General features: G+C 40.1%; 1 protein-coding gene across 1 annotated transcript in view; it reads right to left on the bottom strand.

Annotated features, from left to right (window-relative positions):
- Positions 1-9,816, bottom strand: part of arid1ab (AT rich interactive domain 1Ab (SWI-like)) — a 46,907-nt gene extending 37,091 nt beyond the window's left edge. The window contains 1 exon segment of the mRNA XM_055157143.1: positions 8,543-9,816. Within this exon segment, the coding sequence (XP_055013118.1) occupies positions 8,543-9,433 (891 nt within the window). The 5' untranslated portion in view covers positions 9,434-9,816.
- Positions 9,817-12,756: the final 2,940 nt, after the last annotated feature.

Here is a 12,756-nt window from a genome sequence, read left to right as displayed (position 1 = left end):
GTGACAATATATGTTATGTCACTGTTGTAATCATTGACTGGTAATAACAGCAAACTAACCATTCACACAAAGTCATGGGCAGATGACTGCACTGTGATAACCCTGCTACACATTACAAACAGTATTAAAGCCTGAAGCAGCAGGTCACATGAGCACTTGACCAGGAGTCCCATCAGAGGAGACTCTCCGTGTGCTCTCCGCTCTCCACTCACTGATAAGGCTCTTGATGTGTTCACAGCCGGCCACTCGTCAGACAGCGATCGGTTACATCACGGGGCCAGGCTCGGCTTGCACTGAGAGAAGGATGCTTATTCAGACTGACCATTGGCACCCTCCACGACCCATTACGAGAAGTGTGTCACTCACTACTATGCCAAAAATAGTCTGGCTGGTGAATGAGGAGAAGCCACTTAAGGACCTGGCCTGGTCAGTGGCTGCCTCATGGTTAGAGTCACAACTCTGACACACAAGTCACACGGCGCTGCGCTCCCTCTCCTCCACACAGACAAGAAAAATGTGTCCACTCACCATCTGATTCACACACACCACTTTTACAGGATACTAAGCTTCTATTGGGATCATTGAACTCCAATATAAGTAAATGAACCATTAAACTAAGAAGACAATCACTCACAGAACATCCACTTTCAAATAATGTTTAAAATTGTTCACTATCAATTTTCTGTTTGAGAGGTAGAAACAACTCCAATATATAATTTTCACTGCTAACACTGATGTCAATGAGGTAATTTGGACTAAATGATCTTTTCATGAGTCACTTCAACAGCCAAAACTAACAATTTCTCAGGCAAAATATAACAAGCTACATTGATGCAATATAGTCAACAACTAAACAAACAAAACAAAACAAAACATACAAGCAACAAAAGCTATTTACAAAAGAGCTGAACATATTCATTTGTATGTTTGTTAGCCATGTTGATGTTTAATAATTTCAAGTGAATTAATTGCCATTGTGGTTATAGTCAACTATTTTTAAGATGTTAAGCAATTGTTTGGTGAAACAAAAGATAATGATTTTATTGTGGTTTACTATTAAAGATGAATTACTAAATATGGTCTCAATATGAATAAAAGATTCTTAACAAAGTAAGAGTTATTTCTGACAAGGTTAAAATAAAATGAAAATGTTTTCGAAGAAATGTGAAGAAACCTGGCCTAATGTGCCAGTAATATGCACAGACTTTGCCACAGCCGTCAGAGGATTCAGTGAGGAATGAGACCCAACTGTTCCTTTCACAGCACTTAGTTATTCCCGTCCCAGGCCTTTATACCGTCGAACGTAGAGAGCAAAGGTGAATGCAGCGGAAGCATCATTCCCCACCTTTGAGTATTAAACAACTGCACCCATTTAAAGGTTAACCACTTTATTTCATAGAACACACACACACACCATACGTCATGTAAATGAAGTCTGCTTCTCACACAGGCACGCAGAAGGATATTACTATGCTAATCTGGAGCATTTTAGAAGCCAAATGTCAGGAGAAATGAATTACCTTTGCATCCCAGCGTGGCCTGGTGCAGCTGCCTAACTTTGACATTTGGGTACAGATGAACTGTTACCTTAGTCCACATTGAAAGAAGAAAAAACTTTTGGTGAATGGGTACAAACGTAGGATAGGTCATTATTGGGCCTTCCAGGATATCTGGTTTCTGTATGTTTACCACAATATAAGAAAAGTTATGTCAAGTTCATTTATTGTGTAAATAAGTGTACATTTAAAAAAAAAAAAGTAACTTAATAACGCCTTGCCAGATATGGAAAAGTAAGTGTCACCATTTTAGGTCACTGTAGTATTTCATTTTTCATTGCCACTTATATTTTATATTGACAACGAGAAAATAAAATGTGAACTTGATTGAGAGTGCTCATCACTGAATGCTCTACACAAATAATACTGCCAGCACTTATCTTGGAGTTGGAATATCAAATGTTGACAAACTGTCGCATCAAGACAATCGCAAAATTACTAGTATTATTGATTGCAATTTTAAAAAGAAAGCATAGCAAAATAAGTCAATTTCCATATCAGTCATGAAGAACAAATACTATTATGCTGAAATAGGTGTTGTGTATGGTATATAAAATGTGTGGTAAAGAGTCCCATAGTTAGCCATGCATAGACACAGGCCAGGGCAGACGACACTGACTTTGTGTGGAAAAAGCGGCGTAGTGGAAAAGGCAGCAGTGTCTGGGGCTGTCAGTGGGATGAAAAGCCTGGCGTTACTAAAGAAAGACGGATGGCTGGTGACACGTGGAGTAAGAGCAGGTCAGAGAGGCTCCTGAGGCGGTGGAGGACGCTTCAGCGCGACCACCGACTAACTGCCGCACTTTCTACACAAATACACACAGCTGTCAGGGCCAGACCGAGATCATTCACAAAACGCCCTCCTCCCCTCCACTCCCTCCTCCCTCCCCTGGGTATCACTGACACCGTTTTTCCCTCGCACACATCCACGCGGCGCTGGGAGGGGAGGCAGCGTGCTGTCCATGTGGCCTGTGGAGAATCATTACTCAGCACTATGCACGAAAGAGCAGCAGTCAACTTCCTGCTTTTTAAATGCACACTAGTTGTTTCTCGATACTGACTGAAGTGAAAGTAAAAAGGCATTTAGCTTTAAGTTGGACTGATTATGAGTAGGGTAAACACTGGAGCGTTAAAGATTCAAGGTCAAACAATTAATTCAACCTTGAGCAACAAAGATAACTCTTGGTGATGAATGCAAATAGCAGCACACATGACCTTTACTGCAGCCTTGTGATTTGATGGCACCAGGCAACATGGATGGCTTCCAATACAGACTGCAGGTCATAGCACATACATTTATGAAAAAAAGATTTCTCAAATAATTTTCTGCTATGGATACAGAGAAATCAAGTTTTCTAAACAAACGTGTTGCCAAATATCTGAAATTTAAACTGGTGTTACAGAAGAATTAAGTTTAATTGCTAGGGATGGTACAAGATCTTATGCATACATGTGGAAAATGATGTGTCTACATTTGGCTCAGACAAAGGGTTAAGCACTTGAGAAACTATAGTTCAAAAAAAGCAGTGCTACAATCAAAACGTAAAGTAAAACAGCCAAATTGCCTAAAAGTGCCTTTGTGAATTTAACCACAAATATTCTTTATTGTGATATGCGTCTTGTTTAGTTCTCATGAACCCAATAATTTTGTGTATTTTTAGACTAGTATATATTAGGACTGCAGCGATTAATCTGAATAATCTTATCTGGACTATGCAGACTCTAAAGCACTATACAATCTTTATAATAGTACACTTTATTTGTATTCCATCTAGAACCCTTCAGTGAGCATTAATCCATGCTCATCTGGTTAAAAAGAGCTTAAATGATGTCGACCAATCTAAAATAATAAAGCCCTGACTAATTTATTATTTACAGCCCTACAATATCACTGAAAAACTGACCAACTTCAATTAAAATAAAATTCATGCAATGTACTTCAATTTCTACTATTTCCTTTCTCTGTGGGCTGAACACACATTCAGCATAACCTCAAGTGAACAGAAATAGTAATTGCTGCATACAAAAGAAATTAAGTAATTAAAATAATTGCATTCAATCCAAAGTTTGTTGTATTCAGATAAAATAAAAAGAAATGGCCTTTTATTTTAAAAAAATGATGATAATCACCAGTTCTCCAATTTAATTTCCTTTTCTCCACCTAAACCGTTTTAACATCAGAGTACTACATTAAATCATTGCAAGTTCTGTTAAATAATGGTTTTATGACTTAGACTTAGACAAACTTTATTGATCCACAAGGGAAATTATTTGGAAATCTCTACTATCTTTACTAAGTGAATGAATGATAAAATATTTGTAAGTTTTGAAACTAATGTTTTGAAACTAATGATGTGAGAGCCCTTTTCCAATTTGCAGCAGGGGGTTTCCTTATACAGTATGTGATTATTGTTATTAATGGCTGTCAGTTTAATAAGCAATGCCCTTGGTAGGTTCAGAGGTTTTCCATTTCAACATTTTCATTTCAACAGTGGGAATATCTGACAAATACTGTGCGTCTTTGGTTCTCTTTTAATTTCTTGCTGGATTGGGGGAAGTAGGAGTGTGAGGCTGTGGGGCATTCCTGATGTGTTTGGCAGGAGGCGGGGGAAGCACCTGGCACAGAGATATCCACAACAACAACAACACTGAGGCGAGTTTGAGCCCGTGATGAAAACACACAATATGAGCCTGGCCCACCCCTCAATTAACGCATTATTTCATTTGCAGCAGGTGATTCAGGGCAGACGAGGGCCTCCGTAAAGTACACTACATTCAATCATTTTAGATAATTATACAGGACAATTAAAAGAGCACTTTTAACCAGCAGAGTTGAATTTGCATTTAACTTTGCTGAAACACTAGGCATGTCTGGTTAAATACTACATCGACTTATTGTGCAAAAGATGAGAGATGGAACAATAATTTCTAGGGGTCAGTATTTATTGTGGGTACTTTTTCTTTGTACTAGTGGAGAAGCATTTGTTATTTTTCTGTACTATGATGAGATTTCAGCTGTAGAGAGCTGAATAAATAACTTCTATGACTCATTAAGGCTTTTATTTGTTATAAAATTGTTCTTTGGGGGAAATCCTGATTTAGGGTTAACGAGTCAGTGGCATAATCACATTCAATATTATCGCTTATATTTGTCTATATTTTCTTCAGCAATATATAACCCCTCAAAATTTGTTATCATGACGGGCCTATGAAACACAGCCAGCAGCAGCTTGTAGACAGTTGTTCCACAGGGAAAGTCGGTGAAAACCCCAGCTCTGAATGTGAACTTTGGTCGACTGGCAGTCACATCCAGCTCACCACTCAAACATCAAACACACAAGTTGTCCAGCTGAACAGTATGTGCAAAAGTGCTGGCCTTATGACAAGCACTGTCAGAACATGGACAGTGCTCCTGTCACTTGTGTGTCCACTCAGCGGGAAACCCTGTTCACACTCCTTATCAAGACACACTGGACAAAATCATGCCTCTAGAATATTCACTTACTTTAGGTACAGCTCATACTTTTCCATTTAACTATATGTAATATGCAAAAAGTGCAACTGCGCAGTTCATCTTTTACACAACACAACAGCACGTAGCAGCACAGAGCAGCAAGACACAATATATGTCGACTTGTTGTACGTAGGAAAGCTGGAACAATATATTTTGGAGCTCAGTATTTATCATGGGTAAATTTTCTTTGCAAAAGTAATGAGATTTTGGTTATATTTGTTATAATACAATTTGATTGAAAGATTTGAGCAGTAGAGAGTTGAAAGTCACTTCTATGTCTAATTATTGGTTCATTCTACTTATTACTACTTACTATTTACAGCTTATGCCTTATGATGCTGTCTATTAAAAAATAGTTTAGGGATTATTCCACTTTACTTTAATTGTGTCCATAGCATAAATTAGTTTCAATATTATCATTTAGCGCAATTTACATACACTTAAAATGTGTTATTGTGACAGGCCTATTTGATGGAATGATTACTACATGAAATATTAAGCAAAAGGGACAGAAACAGCTAAAACTGTAAAACTGTATTATTTTGCAATAAACAAATATACAGAATTTATAATGTAGCTTATACTCAAAGAGAAGCAACTTTCATCTCCTTTCAGGCCCCGTGTTTCATACTGATGTGTTTTCATTTATTACTTTTTTTATCCAATACTAAACTCATAACCTACCTATGTACATTTCATTCATTAAGAGAAAATACAACAACATGAGTGACAGTAGTATATTATGAAACATGGCTTAGTTTATAGATAGTCAAAATATTTTTCTCTGGCACTATAACCGAGTACAGGTATTTGCCGTGAAGCTGTCAGCTGACCTAGAGATTTACACTGGCTGTAGGTGGAGACACAAAAGTAGTGTCAAATGGGAAATCCACAGTGATAAACAGCACTGAACAGCAATTTACCAAGCAAGCCATCCTTTTTCCCACATTTTTCTACCAACCATCACAAAATGTGAGGTTTGATAAATATAACAGTCTTGTGCTCAGTCGCCTGGATCTTATGGTAGAATTACTGGACATAAAAGGTTGCAATATTTCAGTCTAGACACACATGAATTACCTGGCTGTGTTGAGCCGTAGGAGGCAATCAACAACAAGTGAAACGCGTGCACCATTTATTTTGAAGCATAGCAACAAGTAGCAGTGTAACCTCCCAGGATGAACTGTGTCTACCCAGGGTGAGAACCCTTAAGTGGAAAATGAGGCTGTTATGTAAAAAAAGGTGCCACCTGGAAAGTTTTTAAAAGACAAAATGCAGAGGCATGACTGAAGATGTGACAAACTCATTTTTGGGAGCATGCAGGAAAAGCAATTAAAAGTGCTCTATGAAACTTTTCTGGGTAGAGGATCTGGCACCTGCTTGTCTCCATGGAGATGTTATTGCCTTGCCTGGCATGTGTGGCATTAAACTTCTTAATGGACAGGCAAGTGTCACCATCAGGGCCAGTTTCTGGTCAGCTCTGTGGAGGCTTGAGCCTGCTCACAATAAGAATGCATGTATTTAGAGGCATTTTTGAGCAATAAAAACAACTAATTGAATAAATACGAGATCTATGTTTTCTGCCACAGTGAAGAACATTCCAGGTAAAGTAATAACATCTCCATGAAAACAACCAAGTGGTGGACCCCTGACCAGAAAGGTAAATGGTGCCCCTTTAAAAGCATACTTTTTTCCATAAAGGAGTCACATACACTTGTAATGAGTGCTTCCATGGATGGTATATGAATTGTATGCAAAAAACATCATGCAGTTTATAATGAATTTGAATTAATTGGCCACAGTCTAAAATTAGTCAATAAAAGGAGGAAGCAAACCCACGCAATCTGCCCGCACGCCTATGACATATGACATAACAGTGGAGTAAAAACATTGCAACTGTTATCGCTGAGCACACGGATATAGGTGAGCACTGTTGACATGGTTACAGTCAGTGTGCATGTGCAAGTAAATTAGGCTATTGTAAACCTGCTGAAAAAAGCACTGACACTTGGCTGACACCTCCCGAGCTTGTAAACACAACTGCAGCCAGAATCCAATCGCTCACATGGCCATGAGACTTCAGGAGCACGGGTCTTATTACGATGTGGGGAACACAGCCATACAGCGAAGCTATAGGACCACACCTATTCTATCTTCTCAACAAGAATCAGACTAGAATGTAAGTATGTAGTCAGTACGACCCTATAAACTTCATCTAAACAATGCACAAGAACAGGGAGATGTGACTCAGCAAATGTGACATTTAATAATCAACTAATTAAAAACAAATGAAGCCACATGAGATCAGTCATCATGCAAATTAATGCAGAGGGAAGACATAAAAGTAATGCAGAAATCTTTGATACTCTCAACGTATTTTTTTTAAATTGCCATTTCATCAACTAATGAAAAATACATGAATTTATAAAAATATATATATATATATATAAAATTGTACACACGGCTATATAAACGCCCTGAGTGCTTCAAAAAAATAAAACATAAAAAATAAATCTGTGAATATGTTGTTTTGATATGGTAGAGGCACAGAGTTCTGGGCAGGGGGGGCTGTTTTCTGCAGCCTTCCATTAGATGCAATTATAAATGGCCGAGAGCACAGGGATAGGGAGCCAATCAGATTTCCGCTCGCATGTCAACCTAAGACCAACTGTCTCCTGGCTCTGACAGCCGGATTTTACCTCCATAATTCAAATCCCAGAGCAATCTGCTCTTCCCCAACTCTGAGCAGCGCGGCCGTGTTTACAACGAACACACTCGCGGAAACACAGCAAATAGCATCGAAAAGCGAGTCACAATGAATGAAACCCTCCCCCGAAATGAATCAATCGCGGTCGCAATCACACTTTGATCCGAGTAAACACTTAGCGGTGTTAATTGTGGTCATTCACTGATCTACGAGAGTCCTCTGCCCTTCACCGTTATCCGGCTTTTTCACAAGAACTGTTCTTAATGATTATGCAAATGTTACTAACCGCTGTCATTAGCATCTTGTTTACGGTCTTGACAGCTACTGACACAACTTTGATAGCTCCCAGTGTTAGCTCAAAAGTAAGAGGAACGATTTCAGAAACGTTTTTCTTTAAAAAACAGCCCCACTTTTCTACAATAAGCCGGGAGAAGGACAGCGAAGAAATATCAGCTTATCTCTCCAAGCTCACACTTTCCCTTGACAAACTCTTACTGTACTTAGTCAAACTCTCGCCCTGTACATCCCACAGGCACACACAACTATCGGCGACTTTCAAAGTTGTTTAAATCAGAATATGTGGCCTGTTTTTCACTCTAAACACTATTGCAGGGGGTGGTATTGAGAGAAAGAGAGAGGCAGCCATTTTAGAGCTCTTGCTACATAGACAATGGCTGATCCAAAGCAAAATGCAACTCTTGTCTGTCTTTTCTGGACTACACATTTACTTTACCAGTGTACAAGTATCTGTGCAGACGTGTGGTTTACCTGGGTTCTGTTAGGTGGTTGTCCAGTGTTCCCTGGGCTCATAGGAGGTGGATGGTGAACCCTTTGTTGCCAACCCGGATGGACCCCAGCATACTGACTGCTACCCATATCTCCTGGTCCCTTGTTAGCCCCGTCCTGATTGTTATAGTCCCCCTGTGGGTAATTCGGATAGGTCCTAGCCGAGCTGGGAGATGTCAGAAGCTGGTTTAAAGTTGGTGTAGATGTAGGTTGTTGGTTTCCCATATTATACCTCTGATTATTATAAGAAGCAGCCATAGCAGCGGTTCCTCCTGCTGGCTGTTGCTTGCCTGGCTGCCCCCCAGCCGCCGGAGGCTGGCTATTGCGTGGGGAATTCATGGCCCCGTAGCCCTGGCCTTGATAAGAAGTCCTATTCGGGAATGGGCTGTAGTTGTTGTAATGGTTGGGGTAGCCGTGTTCGTGTGAGTTAGGGGGATATGGGTCCATCATGCCCGGCCCCGATGCAGCTGCCATGCCAGGGCTTTGTTGTCCGCCATGTTGATGAAAAGGGGGCCTGAAGTGCTGGTTGTAACCGTAAGGAGGTGGGGGAAAGGGGCCCGTATGATGATGTCCCATTCCGGGATGGTTATTCCCTTCGGGTCCGCCAGAATCATTCTGATTACTGTTATTATTATTTACCCTGGGCAAATTGCCGTTCTTCATGTCAGGATCCCCTCCTCCCCCAGCGTTGCCAGCATCGGTCCCGTCCTGTAGCTCCTTCTGGCCGGGAGAGCCCCCGTCAGTCCCAGGTTCCTTTTTCTCATGCTGCTTCTCTCCCGCCACCGACTCATCCTGCGGGTCCCGGTCCGGCTTTTTGAGTTCGGATGGCGGGCTAGTATTGAGAGTGGCGACGCTGGCGACCTGAGCGGCCATATTCCTCTGTCTCCCAAGTCGTTCGCAGCCTCTCTCAATCAGCAACGCGACTACTCACAATAAAAATCCGAAGAACCATTGAATATAAATACAAGGAGATTTAGAAGAACGTACCCGCTGTCCCGGTTCATTCCCCCTTTGCCCTCCGTCCGGACCGGTATCCGGTAATCCACCGCGACTCCGTACAAGTTAAAACAGAGAGGGGAAAGTTTTGGGAAAGAAAAAACACATGAAAACAGAGCCAGGGATGCAAGTTTTGCCAATACAAGTGGGAGAGTGTGTGTTGTAGGGGCTTCTGTTACAGGACGAGAGCGAGAGAGCTAGATATCAACCAAAGCAGCACGAGGCTCCGCGAGACACAGCCATTTTACCGAGTTGTCGCGAGAAAATGAAGACCCGGAACGGATTCTACCTGAAGCTGGATCTGGACTCGACAAACTGTGTAATAGTAACAGCAATGTTTATATATTTAAAAGAGACCTTATGCGTCTTAAATTAAAACGAAGTAGTGCTAGAAAAACACCACCATTTATTTGGAATAAATCGTGCAATATAGGCTATGCGATATCATAGCCTAATAAAACGTGACAATGCAAATGAAGCAATACTGCAGTAAATATATATATATATATATATATATATATATATATATATATATATATATATATATATATATATATATATATATTCTTATAATGGAGTTATATAATTGTGTTTTAGTATCCTTTAAGGTGGAAAAGCAACTTAAAAAGAATAATTAGGCCTACTGTACAGTAAACTAATTCTTGTCAAAACAAATTGAAGGATAATATCGCCACAAAGAAGAACATTTTTAGCTTTCTGAAGATATATATTTGACTATGGATGTCTAGTTCCATGTATAATTTTATATAGTGAACTCTTTATTATTGTTATTTTATTGTTATTTTTCCAAAATGTTCATACTATGTTTATATATGCAATATGGCAAAAACGTTACTTTATACAATGTCCGTGTCAATACTGGCCTGAACAATAGAACCAAACAGAATGGTTAAAATGCCCTTTCCCTTGTTGATATACTCCACATTGTGCCTTGAAGTCAGCCATAACTATTCAACCATTCTGATTACAAAAATGACTTCATGCTTGAGTTGTGTGTTCCTATTTGTTACATTCATTTCTGCTCTTTATCTTATTAGCTCGTTAAAGGAGTGGAACAAAATAGGCTACAATGTCATCTTCTGTTAGAGTGCGCTAATGGGTAGAAATGACTGTTCCCATACTGCTTCCATGTGTCGACAGCAGCAAATGAGGGGAGTGAGCACAGTGGAGGGAAAGCATGAAATTACAACCTGTGCATGTCTGTGCAGCTTGAGTGTGTGTTAGCGCTGTAGAGAGGACAAAAAGGATGGGGGATGGACACAGAGAAAGAAGTGTAAAAAAAACAAAAAACAACTGTCTCAGTGATGCTGGAAGAAGTGCCAAGTTGTAAGGTACATAATGTGGCATTTAGTGTTTTTGGTTAAAGTCACATCTCCACCACTAGGACAGGCAGGAGGCATGAAGTCGTCCTATACAATTAGCAGAAGTAGAAAGCCTGGCTCTCCCCACCCCCTTTCTTCTCTCGTGCTCTCCTAGCAGCAGCAGCCTTCGTGCTGCCTTCAGGAGCTGCAGTAATTATCACGATCACACCACAAATCACATATCCTATGTATTAACGTAGAAATTATAAAAAGTAAGATTTTCCAGTTACTATAACTGGTACATATTGACAGGAAAGAAAGCTTAAACAATCTTTTTTTTTTCCTTTACAGTTCCACAGCATGTATTGACTAGGCACAGGTTAAACAATGACAACAAATGTAAAACACAAAATTTTTTTACAGTCACTTGTAAATAATACGTTTAAATGTGAATAGACTGGCCAAAATAAGCGTATCTGATATTTACCAAACTGTCACTTATTAAGGCAACTTATTTGTTCACACATATATCAACCAAATTAGATGTGCAATGCTCATATAGTTTCTATTTGCATAATTTTTTTCATAAATTGCAGACTAACTTGCGATGTTTGTTTGTAGAAGGGCTTTTACTTCAGCTGGCAACACTGAATGCAGTGATAGTGTGCATTCACGAGCTTCACGACGAGTACATGAACGCAGCATCACCGCTTGCAAAAGCAGCAGAACTTTGCTATGTGAATGTGGGGGATGGGAAGCGGCACAGCCTGCTCTACTGAGTCCTTTCTCTCTACAATGCAGGGCTTTCTGCACTTCTGCATTAGCTCACTCTATACAAAGTAAAGCTATGCTGCTTTACTTCAAGTTTGACTCAGAATCCCACCAGAATATCTCTCTGTACTTTAGATATTTCTGGTGCTTTTGTGTGTTTAATAAAGGAGAGTGTGCAGGGTGGAGGGGTAGCTCAGCTGCTGTCTGCTTATATAGGCTAAGGGAGGAGTGTGTGTTTGAACACAGCGCAGAGACAAGGCTGCGAGAGGGGAGGGGGTAGGGAGCTTCGTTTTCTTTTTACCATAAACTTGGTGTACGTTATCAAGGGGTGCAGTCTCCTCTTCTCTTCTCTGTTTTATTTTGGAGCTCCCATATAAAGGCCTACCTCATTATGCTTTCTATGCAGTGCTTTCTCTGTCCTTTTTAGATGTTGCTTCAAAAATGCACTGTTTTTCTATAGCTCACCTTGAAAAATATTTATCGGTTATTCCGCTGCCTGTGCGCTTCTGAGTAGCTGCAAAGTGACTTGAAAGCACTGAGATCATGTGGTATGTTAAATCTCTGTGGGAGAGCAACAACATGATGCTAAAGACCTCATGTGCAGCTAAGAGTTTCATGCATTTATTTATGTGATCCTTGTTTTACAAGGATCTGGTGTTCTTAGAGTTGCTTTGATCTGGACAAGACAGCGGTAACAACAATGACCTATGTTCAACATGGACATTGTTCGAATGTTATTCTTTATAGTGCATTCTTTCCATTGCAGAACTCCTCATGCAGACTGTGAAAAGGCCAGCTAACAGTAGTTTACGGTCGCTATCACAACTGCTGCTTAGCCAGTCGCTGTACTACAACTGTTACCACCCACAGATGATAAATGACTTGACAAAAGTGATACCATGAAAAGTTCTCACAGTAATTCTTTGTCATAATCCTGTCTGGCTCATGCAGAAAATGCCTCACACTTCCCACATGAACTTATAGTGTTGTGCCCTCTGTCTATTGTCTTTGGAAGCACTATTCAAAGCTGTGGAAGCTATATTGAGAAAGCTGCTAGTGGTGGTGCCTGTTGTTAGGTATGCTTTAAAGCTAGAGCAGAAGGTATGG

This window comes from Boleophthalmus pectinirostris, unplaced genomic scaffold (assembly GCF_026225935.1).
Source record: "Boleophthalmus pectinirostris isolate CB_2022bp ecotype Guang Dong unplaced genomic scaffold, ASM2622593v1 HiC_scaffold_21, whole genome shotgun sequence".
Taxonomy (NCBI): domain Eukaryota; kingdom Metazoa; phylum Chordata; class Actinopteri; order Gobiiformes; family Gobiidae; genus Boleophthalmus; species Boleophthalmus pectinirostris.
This window is presented reverse-complemented; position numbering and strand designations above follow the sequence as displayed.